Source organism: Coturnix japonica, chromosome 8 (genome assembly GCF_054131305.1).
Source record: "Coturnix japonica strain WE chromosome 8, WE-NBRP24, whole genome shotgun sequence".
Classification (NCBI taxonomy): domain Eukaryota; kingdom Metazoa; phylum Chordata; class Aves; order Galliformes; family Phasianidae; genus Coturnix; species Coturnix japonica.
Window position 1 is genome coordinate 29,557,193 of NC_140670.1, and position 22,446 is coordinate 29,579,638.

General features: G+C 43.9%; 1 protein-coding gene across 19 annotated transcripts in view; it reads left to right on the top strand.

The window, feature by feature from the left end:
* TACC2 (transforming acidic coiled-coil containing protein 2) overlaps positions 1–22,446 on the top strand; it is a 98,395-nt gene that overhangs the window by 42,903 nt on the left and 33,046 nt on the right. For 16 of the 19 annotated variants that reach the window (XM_085555318.1, XM_085555330.1, XM_015867493.3 and 13 more), the window contains 2 exons: positions 2,148–2,279; positions 21,899–22,056. In XM_085555318.1, the coding sequence (XP_085411444.1) occupies positions 2,148–2,279; positions 21,899–22,056 (290 nt within the window). Of the gene's footprint in view, positions 1–2,147; positions 2,280–9,927; positions 10,426–21,898; positions 22,057–22,446 lie in introns of those variants that run through there. The other 3 variants (XM_085555332.1, XM_085555333.1, XM_085555334.1) reach the window with 1 other exon arrangement.

Genomic DNA, 22,446 nt, shown 5'->3' on the forward strand with positions numbered 1-22,446 from the left:
GCAGCTGCATCGCTTCCACTCCTGCCTGAATCAGGCTTGCAGCTCCCAGCAGTGACCTGCAGTGGTTTGTTCAGACCTGACGGGGTAATAATGTAATGCTGAAAGCAGGTGAGAGCAGTACTTCTATGGCACCTGGGGCTGTGCCCATCCTTGGGATCAGTGACAGCAGGACGAGGCTTTTCTTGTCCAAGGCAAAATCTGAGTGATGTTTGTTGCTTTGTGTCATTGCCTTATTCCTCATCCCTTCACCTGGGGCAGGGAGCAGGTACTTACATAGGTAAGATTCTCTTTGAAAGCCACTTTTTTTACTGTTTTATGTAGAAATTCTGTACTGCTGCTTTCAGTGTGACCGCAGAGGCACGTGTGATGTCACTGTGTTGATGCTCCCTCCTTGCACCTGTGCGTTGTACTTACCAGGGTTATTAGGTGGCATAATCCTTTCCAGTCTGTCTGCAATAAAATGTTACTACAAAGTGGACTTTCTTGCAACGTATTTAGTTATTTACTAATAAGTTCCTTTTGTTTCCCCATCAGGAGCATCCTATAATGCAGATGGGGGGCACTTTATCAGGGAAAAATAATGATGTGTGTAAGGCAGGGGTCAGTTTGTGCCACATGTCTTCCAGATGGCAGTGCATAATTAGAGATCAGGTTGTCCCTCCATCTGTCAGTCAAGAAACTGTATCTTTGTTTTGTTTCTCAGGGTCTGCTTCTCCTCTCCTGCTGGTAATGTATTGATCAGGGGAATCGGGGCATCATCTGCTTAATACTGCCTTATATGTACTGTATATACAGAGTTGTGCCCTGAAAAGAATTAGGTCAGGAGTTCACTGGCTGCTTGGCCAAGCGTTTTTGTTTTAGCACTGACAGCAAAAGGCTGAGCTCACTCCAGCCCTCTCAGAAGTGTTTGTGTTTTGTGATTCTTCATTTGCTCTCCAAGTGGATGTTCAGCACTATCTTATGCTTAACAGTTCACCTTTTCCTTTAAAATCTTAACTTTCTCCCATCTCCGTGTGACCCTATATAGTCACATTGCCTTTGTACGTAGTCAGTGCCATTGCTATATTAGGACAAAGCCATTTTTAGCTAAGGGAAAAGTCCTCCCTGTGAAAAAGGAAATAGCTTGCCTTTAAATAAAGAACTTGATGGGACTGGAGAGTCGGGAAGTCTGTGTCAGCGTCAGGACAGGGTGGGAAAGGAAGGAAGGGAGAGAGAAGCGCTCAGAGCAGAGATAATTGGCTAATTTCTTGGAAGAAATAACATAATAGCTGGCCCATATGGCACGAAGCTACTTTGTGGATGTGAGCTAATTATGTAGACCACTTTTAAGCGCTCGTGGTCCATGTGGATAAATACTTTGGGGAATCACTGTCTCCGTGCTGATAGGTACCGTGGCTAAAGTTAGAGAGATGTGATTTATGGCTGTCCTTGGTTGTATGTGTTTCTAAAGAAAGGAACAGTTTGTCCCTGAACCTTACTAACTCTCATCCAATAATGCCGTTATTCAAGTATAACTACTGGGGGCAGGGAGGGGAAATTGAATCTAAAGGATGGAATGATCGAAATAGCCATTAATACTTTGCTTGGGGAGCCTAAAAGCAGCTTCTCACTTCTGGCCTGGTTCCACCAATGTTTCCTTGGGTCTGAACCTGCAGAAAGAAGTTGGGAAGCTGCCTGAGGGCACTTCTGGGCCCCTGGTGTGTCAGAGCCGCCCTGGGGAAGCATTTGGTGGCTGCAATGCTCTCTTGGTTCCTTTTGCAGTCACTTAAACTGAGTGCTTGTAATGTGTCGTGAGGAGAAAGGTCTCTGTGAGATCTGCACAGGGGTAATAAAGGATTGCTGTCATTCATCTCCATTGCATGCAGCAAACGGAGCAATCTTGTATTCCTCAGGAGGGTAATGCTTGGGTCTGTAAGAGCTGTCAAAGCTTTGCAATGGTACTACTGCTCATGTGGTCAACCAAGAATTTCAGTAGGCTTTGTAGGAAGAAGCAATTTATGGGAGGCAGGGGAAAGTACCAGCGATGGAACAGTGTGCTCCTGACAGAAGTTCAGACCTAATTAAACTCATCTTTTCAAGAGATTTCACTGCAGTCTGTGGGCCTTGTAAAATTTATCAGCTGATGATTTTTCATGATTATTTTCCAGCATTTCCAAGCCTGAGAGCTGTGAAGAAGCTGCTGGGCTCGTTTCTGGGGATGTGCCGGTGGCTGCAGCCCCTGGTGGTGGAGTAGAACTGCCTCCTCAAGAAGCTGAAAGTGTCACAGAGGAGTTAAAGAGGTAACGTACAGTGTTATTTCATGCATTTTAAGTCAATTTCTACATCTGTGCGTTTTTTCCTTAGGACGAGATTGGCTGTTTTGCCTCAGTTGTGTGAACATTTTCTTGCTAGGTTTTGAAACCAATTGCTGTACAGATAAAGACCTCCTTGCTCCATCTACATTTCCTCTGGAAGACCAGAAGAGGGAGCTTGTACTACACTGGTTTCTTCCCCACTGTTTGTAAATTATTAAACGCTTAATTTATTTTTTTTTCCCCTTTTTTTCTCCTTGAAAGAACCATTTTGCTCATTCCCTTTCAGATGCTGCCAGTGTCTTCCTTCCCCACACTAGTGATCTGCATTGTAGTTGTCATTAGTGAAAAAGTTCAGTAGTTCGGCTTGGTTTCATTCTTGCTAAAGAAACATTCCATTATCTTCATTTCAAAGCTGATCTTTCTCTCCTTTAGCTTTGCACTGACTGTTAAATGGCCTCAGGGATTTTTGCTGGGAAACCCCCCAGGCTGCATCCTTCCATCTCAGATGTAGGAAAGAGGAGACTTGTCCTCATGTCAGAGCTTTGGGTGATGCCTGTCTTGTGGCTGATTAACCACTGTGCTGCCATGCCTTGGCAATAATGGCATGCCCTTATTGTGACATCTATTAATGGAAAAGGTCACAGCACAGTTGAGAATATTAAATGGGAGCTCTCTGGAGAGTATCTTTCTCCACCCCACAGATACAAGTCGGCAGCTTGTGGCAGGCACATTACAAGATGGGAGACATCATGGGAAATCCAGCCATTCTGCTTAATCTGTTCAGAAATGTCAGAAGGTGCTGCTGTCAGCAGGAGGATACTCTGAATCGTGGGTGGAAACGTACACGATAGGTGCATTCTGCTGTGGAGCAGGGAATGAATAGCTACCAGCAAGTGCTACTCAAAAATCATCCACAGTTTCATACCTAGGAAAGGTGTTGGTGAATTTACTTTTATATATTTCTGAGATTTTTGATCAGAAAGTGGTGTCCCAACTTCTAGCTTAAGTTACGTGCTTGCTGTGACATAGGTTAGTTCAAGCCTTTGCTCTTTTATGGTACTGTATTATACCTGGTCTTTTTAAGTGTGTACAGTTGAGTTTATCAGAGATCATAATGCATGTAGAGATGGGAATTGGAGAGATCTGTAGGCTAAAGATAGCTCTTCCATTCTCCTCGTATTACTGTCCAAACAGTTCTTTGTTGTTGTTATAATCAGCCCCTTATGTAAATGCCTCTTGGGCCATCATGCACTTTTCTGTAATTTGTGTTTATCAAATCAACCCAAATAGGACACAGAAAATGATAGTGTGCAAGCTGGGTTATTTTTCATCACCTTTATGGCAGCTGCCTGCACAGTGAGGTGCTAAACTTCTGCAAGCACTTTGCCTCTGCACAATTTTCTGCATAATAGATTCTCGAGGCATTTCGATCTCCTCTGTGATTATGATGATCTGCTTATGAACTGCATCACAGGCACTTAATAATTTGGTAGAAGTGCTGAAATATTTCTGGTGAGTGTAACTTGTCATTTAAGGAACCGCTGTGGCTAGAGCTAGCAAGAGTCTGGAGAGCTGATCCACTCCCAGTTGTGTTGTCAGGGAGAGAAATGGATGTGATGCATTCTGCATCTGTTTCTAGTTTTTAAGTGTACTGCATGAACTGTGTTGTACTAAGCTTTCAAGGTTATGTAGACTGTCTGGTGCAAAGATAAAGTGTTTTTCTGTAGTAGAAGCAACAGTGTGAAGATGCTGAAATGAAGTTGCTTAGGTCTTGGAAACTAAAACTCAAGGATTTTTCTTGAGGGTTGATGGGTGATAACCTGCAAAGCATTCACCACCTCCTGAAGCACAACATAAGTAGGTACCTTTTGTGTTACCAGCCAGTCCCCAAGGAATGGGCAAAAATGAGCCACTCTGCTCATCCATTCATTTCCTCTGTTACAGCCTTTTTAATAAGATTGTGTCTCACAGCCTTTGGCCTGAGGGTTGTGCTCAGCACTATGCAGCCCCAGGCAGGAGGATGCTTTGTGCTGCTGGATCTTAGTCTTGCCAACCTGTTCCATCAAATCCTAAGATGTCTGCTCTGTTTCAAGCCTGAAGTGTTGTAGACTAAGTGCATTTTCTTGCAGGCTTTTATGGTGGGGGTCCCCGTAGCTGTGTGTGATGGGCGGGGTTCCTGAAGACCCCAAGGTCTGGCAGAGGACAGCTTCCATAAAACAGCAACCATTCAACAAATAGTTTCCACTAATCTGAATTTTAAAAGCCAGACCATGATATGGTAATGGGCACTTGACAGAAATGTGAAATTGTACCAATTTTCTGACCGTATCTTTGTTTAGAATTCGTACTCCCTGAGGTGCACCCTGAATGCTTATGCTCTAAGAGAGCAATTATTTGTGTGTTGTAGAGCTGCCGCCTGCATGTGGCTGTGCATGAAAGGGTGATGGTAGCCCTCTGTTTGCTCCTTATTGCTGTGTATTTTACAGGTTCCCTCAGGCGTTATATGATAATTTCCTTGCTGCTAAAGCAGGTTCAACAGCGTGAAAATGAATATGTCATTACACTAATCCATCCACAAGGAATTTTAGAGTGGCGTTAATCATCTTGCTGTAACTGTGACAGCACAAGGGCTGGACAGGCATCATCTATCTGGCCTGGTGCTGCCAGCAAGGAGGAGGATTTGAGGGATATGGACACCTCCAGTGTTGGAGCAGGCAATACAGGGTCAGACTGGGGTCAGGTTTGTATTTCTCAATGGTCAATGATATGGCTGAGTAGGGCTTGTGCTTTTGGAGCTCTACCTACCCCTAGTGCTGGATTTTGGCCCAACCTTTAAAAAGAGAAACCTGAAAAATACTGTAAAGGCTCAAACTTATTTTCTGTTAAGTCTTTCAAATTCAAAATGAAGCTGTAGATGAATGTGAGAAGACACTGATTCAAGGCTGCTCTTGAACCTTAATGTAAGTCTTTGTAGATCTGTGGGATGAAAAGCCCTCCTTCTTTCTTGGGTGGCATCTCTGTGTGGCTGCCGTGGGGGTTTCCCTGCTCTCCAAAACCAGATCTCCCTGTTTATACATGGAATCTGTTGCGTCTGGTTCTCACCTTACCCATCCTAACTCACCACTGGGCCCTGAAAGACTGCAAAACCCATAACATCCTGAATATAGAAGCATTCAGTGGCCTTTTCTGTTGGCTTTGCAGTGGGTTTCCGACACAGGAAATTTCAGTAACTAAGCTGACATCTTGATTATTCAAAACTCTTAATGCCATTGATCTCACTTGCAGTTTTGATTAAGCAGTGACTTTAGCAACTGAACACTGATCAATTCTGTGTATTGTCTGTTTTGAGAACGTCATCACAGGTCACCTGATTTTTTATCCTTGACTTGTCAGCTAAAAACGTTCTGTTAATGCGCTCTTAATATTCTGAGATACTGTGTTTTTTTTCAGGAAGTAATAACGTAGCAATGCAAATAAAGCACTCCTATTGATTTAGATAAGTGGTGGAGCAAAGCATTCGTCCAGGCATTTGGTGTAAGAATAAGTCGAACCTCTAAAGGTTTACACCTAGTATCACCTCGTGTTATTTTGTGGCATACCCTTTTAAGCCATGTAACACAGAAGGGGCTGTGTTGTGCTCAACCTTGTGCAGAGGCTGTAGGAAGAGTCGCTTTTTCTTTTGTCTTGAGGAGTATATTGAAAAACTCATTTAACAGGGTCCTTGATGAATTTTACTGCTTGGGTTTCATTTATGCTCTCCTGGGTGCCCTTCTCCAAACCCATGTAAATAAAAGGAACAGCTATGAAATGAACAACAAAAAAAGAGCTAAAACCAACCCAACAAAAGATCTGTGGTGATGGTTTCAATCTGATTCTTTTGCATGCTTAATCTAGGTTGGAATTTCTGATTTATATATGCTGGTTGAGTTCATATTTGGGATAGCTGCATCTCTGAAGGATGGTGATGAATATGTCCTTAATCTGCTGACAATATGCTCTTATCACAATAATACCATGAACATGAACAGCACTAAAAGCCTATTTCCTAGGCGCTACTAAAACATAAGCATTACAATTTATGTTAGCATTTTGTTTTTAATTCCAGTGAGCCAAAAAAAGGATAAATTTGTTGTATATTTCACTTATTTCCTTTATTTTCAGTTTCAGTTGTAGTGAGGAATTGCTTCATAAAACTAAGGGGAAGAGAGAAAGAGGTTTACTCCAATATTTGGTGATGGTATGGTACACCATTACATCCTGGTACTGTCCCTGTGTGATGGCAATGCAGGCAGTGAGCTGGACTGTGGAGCAAACTGTCTGGGGAAATACACACAGGATCAGCGTGGTGCTGCATTGATTCCTGCTGGCAGAGCTCTGGGTTTAACGTCAGAGTCACAATAACCAGGTAAAGCAAAGAGCTGTAGTGAAGGGGAGCAAATGGTTTATGGCATGTCAGCCAGCAGCCTCAGCAGCTCCACTGCTCAAAGAGGCCTTTGAGTGACTCTCAGTTATAAGGTTGTTGGCCTCTTGGTCGCTAGAGAGGGAGAGAGGAGTAGGGAACAAAAATCTGGCTACGGGAGAGAGAAGAATAAACCAAGAAAAGGAAATTGTAGCTGTCACAGGGATGAAAAGTGTGGTGGGAAGTAAAGAACTGCAGGAAAACACATAACGTATTTAGAACCATGCATTATGTGTCCCATAGTAACCAGTCAGTGCTTGAATTCTGAAGCAGCTTTGGGGGGGTGGGGAAGGGGGGAGAGGGCTTTGGAGTGCAGGAGCCCTCAGCCTTGGGGTGCCCTAAAAGGGCTGTGCTTCAAAAGCTGCCAGTGCTTTTATGTGCTGATGTGCTCTTCAGTGTGCAGGCAGCCTCCCTTAGGCACTGCCTGGCTTTGCAACTGTGTCTATACAGAACAGCATTGATTTGTGTGTGTGTGAGCAGTTTGGTCTGTTAGTGAAGGTGGTGGTGCTTATAGCTGATATTTCTTATCAGTCTGATGTTGTGGATGCCCTATTCATGAGCGCTTTGAAACCAGGCAGCCTACAATTAAAGGAATCCTTGGGATACAAGCTGCTTCCCAGGCTGCATTCAAGGCTTTGGGGTCCGAAGGTAATATCACCTAAATCTCAGTGTCTATTTTTAGGATCCTATTTAAAAACTAATCTATCCTTTGTTAATGTTTCCCCCTTTCTAAAAGTGTTTTGAAAGAGGCAGTGTTGTTCCTTAGGGCTTTGACAGCAGCCTTCAGCATATCCGAGAAACCCACTTTTGTTACTGGGTTGTTTGCTTTTGCTCTGTTCTGTGCTGTTGCCTTCACACAGTACTCCAACCCTAGGATGCAATTGGGATGTTTGGCATGAGATTTGGGCACCCCATCCTAATGGGGGTGGTAGATATGAGATGCAGTGCTTGCAGAGGGCTCTTTGATGTTTGGTAGTGTGTATGTGTGGCCGTATTTATAACTAGCTTTAGGGCCTAGCAAGGTCTATGGTGAAGCCAAGAACAAAACATAAGTTTTACTTGATCATAAATCCTATCTCAGTCCTGCCCAGCGCTGCTTTTTGATGAGAGCCAAAAATTTCAGATTGGGTGCTGGTGACCCAAGTCTGAATTTATATATAAACATGAGATGGAGTAAGACCAAATATTTAGGGGCTGTACCAAATATTTGGTATAGGCCAAAGTGAATGAGATAAACAGAAGGAAATGATAAATTTTAAAGGATGGCACTGAATGTTGTGATACCCTTTTGCAGCCTTGGCATCACAGTAAGTTGTTATTTGTATGGTGTCTGGAACAACCCTGGGTTGAGATGCCTGGGGCATCTCCAGCTCCTTTGAAGACACTGTGAGATCTTGGTTTTTGAGCCCCAGCTGTGTGTTTTTCAGGTCCCCAGCTAGTTCTTACCAGATGTACTTTTATGGTATCAACACAGTTCTTATATTTTTAAAAGGCAGCACTAAATTTAGTACTAAATTAGCACTTCTGTTGGCAGGCCCAAAGGATGGACTGGGGCCAGGCAGGAGAGAGGGAGAGCTCCCTTCACACGGAGCTGCAGGGAGAACCCATGTTGTGGCCTGTTCTTCATCTATGTTCACTCCTGAGGTTGGGGTCAGTGCTTCTGTATCCATGGAGGAATAAAAGGCAACAGCCAGCTTTCCAAGGTTGCTTTGGCTGTAATTGTATAACGCTTCATTGCATGCACTGAAGTGTGTGTAGTTGAAATGATGTGATGCTCTGAGCATCCAGAATAACTGAAAGAAAAGTGTGGCTTCAGGTGAATGTAGCAAGGAGCACAGTGACAGGCATTTTAAATGCACTTTGCAGTTGTTAGGAAGGTACCACAATATTCCCATTTTACACTGCAGGGCAAATGGTGCCTCTGTTCTCCCTCTTGGCTCCCAGAAAACTGCAAGGGCTTCATTTTCTCACTGTGGAGTTTGCCTTTCTTAGAATTATTGCCTTCCTTTATTCTGCAATAAATAAAACCCAATAGGGAGCTCTTATGGCAATCAGAAGACCAATCATCTGCAGCTCAGCATGCGTAAAACTGAGCAGTAACCTCAACCTAATAGGTTCCCTAAATGCAGCCCTGTAATTGCAGGCTGGTACCACTTCCTGCATTGGGTTGGTATCCCAGAGTTATTAACCATTGCAAAGCTACTGCCAAGGGATAGAGATTTTCTTTGCAGGCTCTTCCTCTGAATTCTATGTTGGATGTGCTCCTGACAGGTGTGTTACCTGAGGTTCTGCTAAAAATGAGCACTCTGAATTGTATTTTTTTATGTGGCTGTATGGGTTTGCTGTCTTTAGCAACATTGTCCAGCTTACAGCGTTTAGTGCTTCTCCTGGTAAATGGCTTGTTCCCCCATGGAGGGGAGTCACAAGAAAGAAGGGAACAGACTCTTTAGTAGGGTCTGTTGTAATAGGGTAAGGGGAAAATGGTTTCAGGCTTAAACTGTGGTTTAAGGAGAAAGGTTTTTACAAGGATGATGGTGAAGCACTGCATGGGCTGCCCAGAGAGGTGGTGGTGCCCATCCCTGGAGACACCCAAGGTTAAGGGGTGGGCTCTGAGCACCTGATGGAGCTGTGTGTGTCCCCACAGTTTGCTGGGGGGTTGGACCTGATGGCCTTTAAGGTCTCTTCCAACTCAAATGATTTTATGAATTCTATTGCCCTAGTACCCTCACAGAGGAATAAGCATGCTCAGAGAGTCTGGATTGTGGTTTGCTTTTGCTTTGCAGGCTGGAAGATCCCTACCTGCATTAGGTTGTGAGCATCCCCATCGTTCTGCACCTTCTGGCCCTACCAGGGGGCTGTGCATGCAGTGATGAAGCCCCAGTCCCCTTGGATAGAGCCCTGCGGGTGGGGAAAGCTCCCACATTGCCATGTTTACCTTGGCTGCTCATGATATTCTCCCTCTGTCCCTCACGGACGATTCCATTTCTGCCAGAGGGATGAGCTCATTTGTTTAAATGAAACAAGCGGCCGCTCTGCTTATTAATCTTCTCCGCAGTCGTCCTGATGTGTCCAACTTGCCTCTTATGGAAAGGAAATGTATGCACAGCATCCCGTGCCCGCCAGCATTTGCATTTCAAATCAGCTGAGTCAACACAATGCAATGGTCTTGCCTGTAGGTCCTTAGGGAGCCACAGTAGCTGACAATGTGTGCTTAAAGGGAGGGTCTGCTTTTCTTCTTTTTTTTTGGGGGGGGGGGATTTTTATTTTCCTGAAGGCAGTTTCCATAGCCAGCAGTGCTGCTTGCACCGTGGCTGCGTGGACCTCTGATGTTCAGCAGATGATTATTAGCCCGTCACAGTGGCCAGGATTTCATTTTATTTTCTAAATAGCGTTCATCTGGACGGGGAAGGGAGGGGGGGGGGAAAGCAAAAATAACTGGCAACAGTTCAGAGAAGAGAGGCTGCTGCTGAAGTGCTCCTGCCTGTGCTGCCACTGATGCAAGCAGCTGTTCCCATCTGCAGTGCAGCACCGCAGGCTCTGCACAGGCACGGCTCGCCGAGGGAGCTGCCCGCACACCTAGCAGCCAGCCCGGGGCACGCTGAGGATGGGAGGCTCGCAGTCCTTGCAGCAGGCACAGGCAGGGAGCCTGGCCCGGGAGCCGTCGGAGGCGATGTAAGTCTGTCTGCATTTCTCCCTGTTCTCCTCTTTTCTGCCGCGCTGCTGGGCCCGCAGCCTTCCCGCACCTACGTTCTGTGGTGTGGTTGGGGGGCTGATTTCTGTGCATGAGGCCTTTGTTTAATGTCGGCTGTATTCACATGGGGACATGGTTGTGGTGTTGCTGGGTATCACGAGCTGTATTTTGCAGAGCTCCCACCTCGCTCTGTCTGCCCACCTCATCTCGGTGGTGCGGAGCCATGCCTGGGTACCATACGTTCGTCTCTGTGTTCTGGATGCGTAGCGAATCAAGCACAATGACCATTTACAATGAACAAAAAACCAGCCCCTTCCCCCTCCCAAACCCACCATCGTTGGGTTTTCTGTTTAAAATGCGCAGCGTGGAGCTGCTTTTCCCAGAGCTTCTCTCTGCTGTTCTCTGTACAGATGCTGTTTTTCAGGTCACATCACCCCTGTCAGCATCAGTCCTCGGTATTGCACCCTGTGATGAATTGTGAGGGTGAGGTGTCTGTAGCTCTTGCTGAAGGCAGCTCTGAAACATCGGTTCACTGGAGGGGAAGGAAAGGAAAAAGCAAATATCATATGGCATTGAGAAGAAAGTGATCATTCTTTCACATTGCTGCATCATGTATGATAGTGCACAAATACGTACGTGCATGCAGAAATAGCAGAGTCATTTCCCATTTGAAAGTAGGGTTTTGCTGTTATTGGTTGAGGTTTCAGTGGTGAGCAGCTTCTTCTCCATGACCTCCACCCCAAACTCAGCTGCTGGAGCACGGGCCTCACCTCAGGGGTGGGCTTATAGGAATTGCTTTGTCTCTCACTGGCCTTTTGCTTAGAGATCCCATTTGTCTAAGATGTCTGATCGCTGAGCTTATTTCTGATCATGCATTTCGGCTAGTTTTAGGTATATCCACTAGGGCTAATCTCTAAAGCAGCCTCACTGAACTCTTTAAAGAATCTGTAATGTAATATGTGCTTATTAAGGTAGCTGTGATTAGATTTGAGGCATCATTCGGCTGTTTGAGATAAGTGCTTCTGAGCGAAGGGGAATGGAAGAGCAGTAACTGATAGTTTTGCCTCTGCAATAGGCCTTACAAGTAGGTTCATGCTCCCTATTGTCATATTCCAGTACATTGGTAGATAGCTTTGCTCAATGCTGTCTTGTTAGATTTGTAAGGCACAGGCCTAGCAGCATTTCTGCATCCTTTGTTCCTTTGGTGCACAGTTTCACCCACTAAGATATTTTAATATAGTTCCATCGTAGGCTGTATTAACATTGCTACACACAGCATCTGTTTTACCGGTACAGTGGCATGAACTGATGCCTCATTACCTTTAAAGCACTATTAATTACATTTTTGTCTGCTCAAACTGGGATGTATTTTTAACAGTGATCTGAGGACTGGGCAGTAAAGTGATGTAGATAAAGCAGCATTCAGGGTGTTTTATCTACAATCTCCACAACCTTTGGGGAATTCTGTTCGAGAACGTATTGATCAAGCTATAGTTATTTTTAATTATAGTACATGAGTAATATGCTGTTGTAGACGTGACGTTGTCATCTCTTTTTGAATGACTTTATATGTTGATATTTTTTTGCTATTACTGCTGAGGGACTTTAACATGGTCTCTTAAGGTCCAACATAATCACCAGAAGTACTTTCAGCACAGGTGCCATTCAGTAACTGTTGATATTCTTGGGAAGCATTAGTGAGAGATATTACTCATCCTAAATACTAAGTGCCTGTGCCATTTTCTTTATTCCAACTATGTGCTCTTTAAGACGAGCCTGGAGGTGTTTTTTTATCCTTGAGAAAGTACAGGCCTGCTTTTCCAAACCAAGAGTCTCTTGGTTGGATGTCATGGTAATCCATCCTGCTCTGAGATCTTGATACTTTAATGACTGTAACTCGCAGTAACTCTTTTGTAATGAGGTTGTATTCAACCTGTTTTGCATACACAAGTGAATTCCTTAATGGCTGTGCTAGTTCAGAGGCAAAACTATCCAGCTCAGTCCCAGGCAGGTGGTGACTGTCTGCCCCCATGCAAGTCCATGGGGTGGTTGGCCTGGTGGGGACAGAAGGTGGCTCCTTAACAGAGGGATGGGCTTGACTTCCCTCTATTCCTTCATTGGGTTACAGGGGTGTAAATCAACAACCATTGGTGAAATTGATTTAACACCAAAACGTACAGAGATAAACTATTTCCTTTAAAGAGCTGCTGGTTTCAGAGCTCCTCAAAAGCATCCTGCAATACACCTCTCCACTCAATATTAGTGAAACTGTAGAAACTGTATGCTGAGGAAGGGTCTAGGTTACAATTTTCAGGTGTGGCTGTGATTAATTATGCTCTGTTTGCTTGTGGTTGCAAAAAACCAACGCCAAAAAGGGAAGGCCCAGGGGAAGCCCGTGCCAATGGAAGTTGTCTGCAGTTAAAAGTGGTGCGGCTCAGACCCCGCTGCTGACGTGATGAGCAGTATCACGTGCTTTGCAAATTGCAGCAGGCACCCCGCTGGCTGTAGATTGAGCTAAATCGTGGTCGTGTTTCAATCATGTAATAGCTGGAATAAAGGAAATGACAGCGTGACGCTGCTCAGCAGGCCCAGCTCTGCTCAGGTGCACACACACCCACAGCTGGCACATGTGTGGCCTATGCAATGCTGTGCTGACACAACAGGGTTGTGCTGGCTTCTATGTGCCATCCTTGATGTATCTGTGGCTCCTTTCTCCCAAGCATGAATAGCACACCTGGCTTTGGTGGAGCTGCTGTCCATGCAGCCACTGGACAGGACTGATGTTCAGTGCCCATTTCTTGCTTGGCTGGAGGGCTGTGGTGTTTTATTTCCTCCTATTGGGAGCTCTACATGCTGCCACTGTAACATTTCCATCCCCTGCCAATCTGAGGGGAAAATGTCTGGAGGCTGAGCCAACTCCTACTGAAGTCAATGCTGAAATGCCCACTGACTTCAGTGGGAGCTGGATTGGACTCCAAAAAAGAAATTGAATGTCACTGATGGTTGGTAGCCAGCCAAGATGCTGCCCTTGTGTGTTGTTATTATTCTGGGGTGGGGTCTTTGTTGGTTGTCAGAAGGACTGAGAAAAATATAAGCTGGGCTGACACAGCCTCGTGTGTAAGAGGTGTGAGCAGCTGTTTTGTGTGTGGGTATGCATATATATGTGTAGGAAGAAAAGTTCTCTATGTGTATGTTAACACATAGATAATATGTTGCTTTGTTGTGCATTTTTCTGTCTCCAAAACCTAAAGGAACCCAATGGTTCTTAAAAGTTTGGAAAAAAAAATAATCTGGTTGAATATTTGCACAATTTTATATGCTTATATACATAAGAAATCACCTTAATTAATAAATATATAGAAAATTGGGATATACATGTTGAAAGTATTGAGAAGAATTAGAGGTTTTTTTGTAGGAGGGGAGGCTTCTGTTGTCCAAATGGCATTTATTTGAGTTAAGCCCTTTTTGACAGATAGCTCTGCCTATTGTCAGTGCTCTACATATATCTTTTCCAGTCACCAGTCAGCATTCCCCAGCAGCACTGAGAGCGCTTTCCACCTCCTAGTTTTGTCTGCTAAGTAAGGTGAATTGCTGGAAGCCACGAAGGTGTTTTACTTGAGAGAAAATGGACCAGAAATAACAGGGAAATTCTTCTGTCAAGCTTTCCTGCCTTTTATTCCAACCTCCCTTATTTGAGCCCAGAGGATCTCATCTCTGAAGTCACTGACAGCGCTTCCTTTGATATGGAAGGGTACTACATCAACCGCTACATCTGTCATGAGAGGGAGGCAGGTCACACTTAGACTTGAAAACAAAATAAAAAGACCCCAGAATCCCTCACCCTTCTATTAGCGAGGAGCACCACACATCTGGCAAATACGTGTGTGTTAGAAAGCTCTCTGTATTGAATGGTGTGCCCTATGCCATGCATAATGGAGCTGCTGTCATCTATTATGTATTATGACATACAGGCAAATTGGAAAATAATAAATGGGAGGTAGTAAAAGCATGAATGAAGAGGCATTCCTGCACGTGCATTGTGGCTGTCACTTACACACAGCGCTGCTTCTTTATCTGCTTTTGCTTTTTGCTTTGCTTGACGCAGCAGTCCAAGTAATGGCTTGTTAAACTTGAGTCAAAGGTGTTCTTTGAGAGGTAATAGCCTGGGTGCTTTTAAGGCTTTTCTAACTCACTTATAGTACACAGAATTTAGTTCAGCTCCTTTGTTTTAAGACCTTTTTGTGTTTGCAAATATCTTGGATACCATCCGTTGCCAATAGATACCATTTCCTTATCCATCACTGATGCTTGGTAAGGATTTGGCTTTGTAACAGACTTCACGTGCTGTCCAGGTGAGAGGCTTTGCAGGGACAGAGTTATAATCATAGCTAGAATTTCAGGGCAGAAAAGAGATGTGGGTAAAAAAATCGGGGTCCCTCTATGCAAAACAAAACAAAAAATGTTATTTTTGCTGTGGCATCATCAGTAGTGAAACTTAATAAGACAGGAACATGGATCACTGCTTAGATCTGGAAAGCAAAGCGAGGGTTGCGCTGTAGACCATCTAAAATCTTAACACGTGAAGTGGGCATATTTTGGTTTGAGTAAGTACAGATCTCTCTGAAGCTGACCTCAGGGTCATTGTAGGGCTCTCCTTTATGATTTTGGAGCTTCCCCACAGTGTTACTTCTCTCCCAAGCTCTGAGGTCTGACTAAGGAGATGAATCAGTGTCTGGGAGCTTCTTGCCTCCCTGAGAAGCAATTGGGGTCATTTCTTCTGTTGAGATGAAAAGTGAACTTTAGAAAAATCAGGGGCTTTGCATTCCTTTGAATTAGATTAAGCAGCATCCTTAGAGCTACGCTTAAATGTATAAATAAGGGGCTTTTTTAGAACAAAAGAAGCTTGTTTCTGGGGCCAAACGTAGATCAGATCTGAAACCGAGCAGTAGTAGCAGTCAAGCTCCTGCTTTTGCATTTTGATTTACTTTCAGCACAGAGATGTGGATTTATTGCTCTTGTTAACAGTTCGCTGCTCTCATTAAAAATGAGCCCAGCGTTGTGCTGAGTTTCATTGCTTGAGGAGGGGGGGAGGATGAGCGAGGAATGTGAATTCCTTTGTTTACTCCTGGAGTCGGAGGCCGTTCCCTTGGATCCAGCCATGGTTTGTCACTCAGGTGTCATTGCCAGCCATGGATGTCATCTTCCTGGTACCGCTCAGTGCAGCCCTATGGAAAAGGACCCAGGTGTGTGAGCAGAGAGATAACTGGGGAAAGCCTGATTGGATTTCCAAGGTAGTTCCAGCAAACAAAGCCATTTCAAAGTATGGCTTTGGCTCCCGATGAATTATTGATTATTTTCCCTTGGAACCTTTGCGTGGTGCTGCATAGCAGTGTGCACGGGCACCTGGTTTGCTTTCTAGGGATGTAGTTAACAAGATGTTGTTTCCTGGATTAAAGCCTTAGTACTCAGAACTGAGGACAGAGGAAAGGTATTTGTCGTGGGTGTTAAATACTTAAACATCAAATCCCTACCCTAAGAGAGAGAATGGCAGTGCGGCACTGATTGGAATCACTGTGTGTTAACTGATTGTAGCTATATCTGTGGAAAACAATTCTTTACCTGGATATTGGAGTGTCTTTGTATCTCTACTGTTCTCATCCCTTAAGAGATGTAGGTATTTGAACATTTTGCAGCCTCTGGTTGGTTAGGGACATGTTAGTAAATGTGCTGGTGTGATGTCTGAGGATGAGTGTCTTTAATTAAGTGGTATTTTCCTCTCATTCCTCTGAGAATTAAAGCATCTGCCTGCAAGGAGCGTGGCGAGTACAAAACGTACAGATCCTTCAGTTCTGAGCCCTGGTTCTGTAAAGTGTTTTCATTCTTCAGACTGCAGTCAGTGAAAGGGAGAGGCTGGCCAGAAAGAATAGGGATTCATTTCATTATTCATTTCTATCAGTAGCATTGAGAAGCACTATTACATCTCAGCAAAAAGCCATAAAAGAGGGAAATTTTAATGTAATTTAAGGCAATGCAGAGAACTTCTTGCTAATCAGTTAGAAAAATGAGTTAAGTAGTTTGAAGTGCTGCTGTAAGCGTGCAGTGTTATATCCCTCAATCTTCTCTTTCAGATGTGGCTTCCCACAGCTTGAGACGTTTCTTTCTTGTTGCTGCGTGAAGCAGGAAATGGCTTTTGCTGGGGGAGTGTGAATTTGGCTTCTGCACAAAACGCTCTCGAAATCGCTGAATAAACAAACAGTAAAAGCAGGAGAAATGATTCCTTCTCCCCTTACCAGTTATGGAAAGAGGATTACTCCTAATGCGATAGGTTAAAAAACAGCAATCAGCATCATTTTTAAAGTTGATCGTGCCCTTTTAATTCTCCTCCGTTGCAGTTCTAATCCTGTTCTCTAAATATAATCATCCCATGAAGAAAGATTGGCCTTTTAATAGGAAGTGATTAATGCTTATGGGAGTCATATGTTTCCTTTTTCTGAAAACACAGCTCCAAATTGACCTGTGTGGTTTGGATAACACACAGGGTATTATTTTCCATGGCTGAAGTCCCATGTAATGATCTGAAAATGTAAGAAGTGGCTTATATTTCTGTTTTCTCACCTATGTAAAAGAAACACCACCACCTAAACAGGCAGGTTCTCGTATCCCAGCTCTGCTGTCTGAGGATGTCTGCAGGTTGATGTGAAGTGGCTCGGAGGAGCGACACCAGCAGCTGTGCATCACCCAGCAGTGCTCGCTGCTCACACAGATTTCCGCATGTGTAGCACATCATTACAGCTCTGAGCTGTGCCCAGACAGCAGCAAGCATCCCACAGGCTCACAGGAGAGAGAGAAGTGAACGCTGCACAAAGGAGGGATGTGGCTCTGGCTGCTGCTAAGCACGGTGCCCTTCCTCCCCTGCATCCCTCAGCAAAGCTTTGTGCTTGTCAGGGTGCATCATGTATGGGCTGTGAGTTCTCACCTTCAGTGTGAGATCCTTTATTTTCTGGGGTAGCCATGTTTGCCGTGGGGCTTGGAGGGATATTTGTGCTGAAATCATCTTTAAATCCTTCTCTGGAGAGGAGTGCCTGCCCTGCTTTCTGCACACGTCTGTGTCAATATCGGTTCTTGTGTAATTGCATTGCGCTAAAGTAGGTCTCTGTCATTTCAGCAGAATGGGATTTATTTGATGAAACCTCTATTTTTTAAAGTGAGAACTGCAAAGGATGCCTCTGTGTGGTGTTGCAGCTCAAGCCATAGAATGATCACGTGACATTATCCTCAGCTCATGTTCCTGTGTTAGGGTACAAACTGCAGTTGGTTTGAGTAATGTAGTGTTTGAGGAATATCTTCTATAAAATTGGTGTAAATTATTATGGTTCAAGAAGCTGCTGTTCCTATTTTTCACTGAACCATACCCAGTTTGAATGTAAAAACGAAGATCTACAAGGCAGCAATGGATGAAACTATTTTCCAGATATGTAATGTAAGGTAAAATGATGCTGTGATGAAATCAGTGTTTTGAGGATCAGACTTTGCCAATGAGAAGTATTCCATCATTGCTGCCAGGCAGGTGAGAAGCTTAAAGCATAATCCGGTATGTATGTGGTCATGGTGTTCCTGTGGATGCAAACCAGCAGGGGTGCTTCATGTGGAACAGTGGCATCACAGCAGGGTGAGCAGGATGGGGACTGGAGAAAGGGCAATCTGACTGCAGCCTTCCAGCATCCCCTTCCTGAGACAAGTTTCACAGTTCGTCTTCTCACCCATTATGCTTGTTGGGAATTTATTTAATTGCAGGTTAGATGGTCGTGTCACTGAGCATCCTTACAGCAGTGCATTAATAGTTAATGGTCGGACATGTCCCTAAAGAAACAGTCTTGTAGATGGACTCTGGTGACATGTAAGTGACACATCTGAGCCTCCTTCAGTCCCTGACTGGATGTGACAGTCACATCCCACGCTGCCAGCCTTCCCAAGGGGTTGGGGTGGTAAAGGCAGATGGCTTTAAATGATCCCTGTTAAGTCACTGACCCATGAGTTTTGATAAGCTTGGCAGAGGTTAATGGTTTTGCTCTTTGTGCAAGATGTTTTCGGTGGTATCGGTACTTTTGTATTGGGTTTGAGACATTCATTCATTTTAATGGCATGTTTTACTAGAGAGAAAGAAAATGTTTGTGAGGTTTATGCTTGACACCACATTTGTGCCATTTTTAATACCACGTGTTGTACAGATAGATGTAAAATGCCGTAGCTAACAGTCACCATCATAAGAGATATTACTTAGTTTAGGGTGCCATGTTAGTCTTTACTTGCTGAGTAAGCAATTATCATGCAACAATGGTAGCACATAGAGCAGAAACGTTGTTGATATTACTCTAACCTCATGCTGGCATGAGAAAAGGACCTTTTGCTGTAACCATCCAGTAGTGTTGGTCACAATGAGTGGGACCTAGGGACAGGCCTCCATTGGATCTCCAGGGAAGGAATTACTGTTTGGGCTGTTTTGTTGTGCTTGAAAGATGTGTCCTTTCAGATGTGTCAGTCAGTGCGGCTCTTGCTGGTGTAACGTAAGTGCCCATTTAAGTAACATACAAAAGAGATTGACCTCAGAAATGTACAGCCAGTCCTATAACCTCAGCTCCGATCTCATCAGTAAAGCAGATCTGAATTATTCATGCAGGTTTTATGAGGATCATCCCTGAAAATGATCGATGGAGGTGAGACTGCAGAACTCATTCCTCCTTTTTATTTCCAGATCATCTCCCATTGGGATTAAAGGAATGAAAACCAAAATTCATCTTCAGCACTAAATTGAGCATTTTAAGAAATTGCTTTTTTTTTCTTTTCTTTTTTTTTTCTTTTTGGTTTCTATGCATGGTATATGATAAATTGTTCAACAAATACTGAATACCTTAACTTTGTGGTATTTTAGATGCTTTATATGGTTAGGTCTACCAGAACCTGTGCATTGCCTTTAGGAATGCAGCTCTAGCCAGTGGCGAAGAATGTGTAGGCATAAATGTGAGGTAGAAAAATGAGACAAAATAGCAGTTTCTATCTCCTCCTCCTCAAGTATTTAGGACTGCAGTTGTATCCCAAACAAGTCTTTGGGAGTTTTTGCTGCTTCAAATTGATCAGCCAAGATTAGCATTGTGGAAGGCAGACAAGAGGGTATAAGAGGCTGCTTATCATCTGGGATAGCCCTCTGTTTGTCTGTATGTCTCCAAACGTCCTGTCCGTTGCAATTAGAGGGCAATATTTAAATAAGAACTCTCCAATCAAACTTTGGAATCCTTTATTTTGGCTCATTACCTTTCAAGCACTCTCGTATGGTAATGGAGCATGGTTTGCTTTTGTTATGGCATGCATGTCATAAGATATCCATGGCTTTTGTTTTTAACGTGAGCACATGCTTGTACTGTTTATACTACTGTAATGTAAATGTTAGAAGAACCTGAGACATCGGAGGATTCCCAGTGGGGCAGAAGGCATTGAAACTGTTCTGCTGTTTTATACTGACTCTGTGCTGTGGACTCTTATCAGCTGTGGGTGACCGCAGTTTGATGGCTGTCATGCTTGAAGAGGGCAAAGAGCAAGCGGAGGCAGTGGCAGCAAGAAATCTTATTTTTGCTTCCTGGGTGGTTGCCAGCTACAGTGACTAAGGGCTATTTTTTGTCCTAAAATAAGGGACGGCTTCATAGCATCTGTGCTTTACAAAAAAGATGGTAAGGTCAGTTCTGAGGGTGGATTTCTGTGAGGCCAAAGGTGGCAAAGAAGTCAACCCACGTTACTCCCCTTGTTTCTTCCTGAGGTTAGTGCAGCAGGCTGGGCAAGACCTCTGAGCTTCCAGATGAGAATGGGAGAGCTCCTGCTCCCCAGGCTGCTCCTTGGTTCTCTCACCTCTCCCCATCTGTACCTGCTGTAGATTGTTCACTGAGTTTCTATCGACTGCCTTCCTATTTACTGCTTACTGGCTGCCTTCCAAGAGGTGGAAGAGATGGACTACAAGAATATTTCTAGTTATTTTGTGCTCTATTATTATCATCATTCGATGTCTTCTACAATCTGTATCTTTTTAGCCCATTGCATACAATAAAAAAACAAAAGCAAACCAACAAAGGACTGCAGATGTAAAGACACAAAATATACTCTCAAGGCAAGCTCCTATAGATTACCTAAGCTGGCCATTGCCTTTTAGGATGTGGGAATGTATGTTCCATCCTACAGCTTTTATTTCCTTGATTTCCCAGAAATAAATCCTTAGGGTGTGATTCTGCACTTGCATGCCCAACCTCTACATGATGAGCTGGGACCAACAGTTCTGCATGTCTAACACCTATGTGTCCCATCTCACCCTGCCTTCTCCTTGGCTGGAGCTCCAGAATCATGGTGTAGAGGATGCAAGAGCCAGTTCCTTTTGGCTGTGCCAGCCACCACTGGCAATCTGTTCTACGCTATGAACTTTATGGCAATGTTTTTTTGTTGTTTTTTTTTTCTTTTTCCTGCATACCCTTTATTTCTTAGAGAAATGACATTGTGAATAGAGCTGGCTGAAATATGTAATTTCCTTTTCACAGGAAATCCTGTTGTTCTGGGAAAATCTTTTGGTATGCTTTAAAAGTACAGCTATGGCCTTAAAAATATCCTATGCGAGAGAGACCATCCAGTATTTTCACTAGGGAAAGATGAACTGGCTCAACACAGGATCTCATTTTCCTAGTATAAGTGATGTAGACCTTGGAGTAATGTCCTGGTATGTGCTTGCAGGCTTTGTGCTCTCTGCCATATTCCAGGCAATGGTAAAGAGCATTTTTCTGATATTGAGCTTCCTTGCAGATTTCTTTGGTAAATACCGTATTTTGCTGTCTGTTCGTCAGGCTGGTGGGGGTGGCAGTGGGGTCTTTTCTTACCCAGCTCACAGGAGATTTCCTGCAATCCTGACAGATTTCAGCAAGTGTAATAGGATGCAAATCCTGTACTTGTATCTCTGCTGACATCGATCTGCTTAAAATAATCATGAGCTTTAATAAAGCGAACAGAATCTGGCAGCTCTGAGGTATCGTTTGACTTCAGCTAAGTGAGAGGAGTCATCATTGCAGCAGGGCGGCTTGTGAAGTCCTTCTGGTTCAATTTCATGGCAGGTTTGGTCTCCACTGCACTGTCATGTGAAGTGTGGGCAGCCATGGGGACTGTAGTCCAGCCTTGCAAAGAATTGCTAGAAATGGGCAGATCCCTTTTGCTTTAGGAAATGGTCAAGTTGAAAGATTGACAATACCTGGACTCAGCACATTTTATAGTTTGTCTCACCATGCGTAACAAAACTGTGTGTTTACTTTTTGAAAAGGGCTGTGGGGAAATTCTGCCTTTCCAAATGCAACTTGTCTCCTCCAAACACGAATCTTCACTCTGCTCACTAGTCCAGCCTGTTAAAGAAAATCTCTTGCTTGTTTTTCCCAGGAGCTCTGACTCAGAAGAAGCATTTGAGACCCCTGAGTCCACTACACCAGTCAAGGCTCCTCCATCACCTCCACAGCCACCACCCGACACAACAGCAGCCATCGTAGTGGACATAGCAGAGCAAGAAATAAAGCCCCAGCTGCCCCCTGAAGACACAGGTAACAAGCATGCATTATGAGACAGGTTGCTGCATGGAGGCGTTTGTGTTAGCAGAGATAAGGAACGGATGCTAACAAAATGTTTTCTAGAAGATTAATGTGTTTATACTCATCTTTATCCGCTATGAGAGGAAAAACCAACTTGCTTTCTGGGATAAAATATTTGAGAATCTTCCATAACATTTGACAAATAATAAAGAGAAGAATGAACTTTCCAGAATACTACTTTCCATTCCCTCCTCCTAGTATTTTAGGAGCTTTACTAAGCGAGATGCAGGTGCTGTTAACAGTGACAACTAACAAAATGTCACTTTCCGCTGTCATCTGAATCAGAACAGAATGAAGAGTAGAACATGGAACAATAGTAATGAGCTCTTTGGTACAGTATAG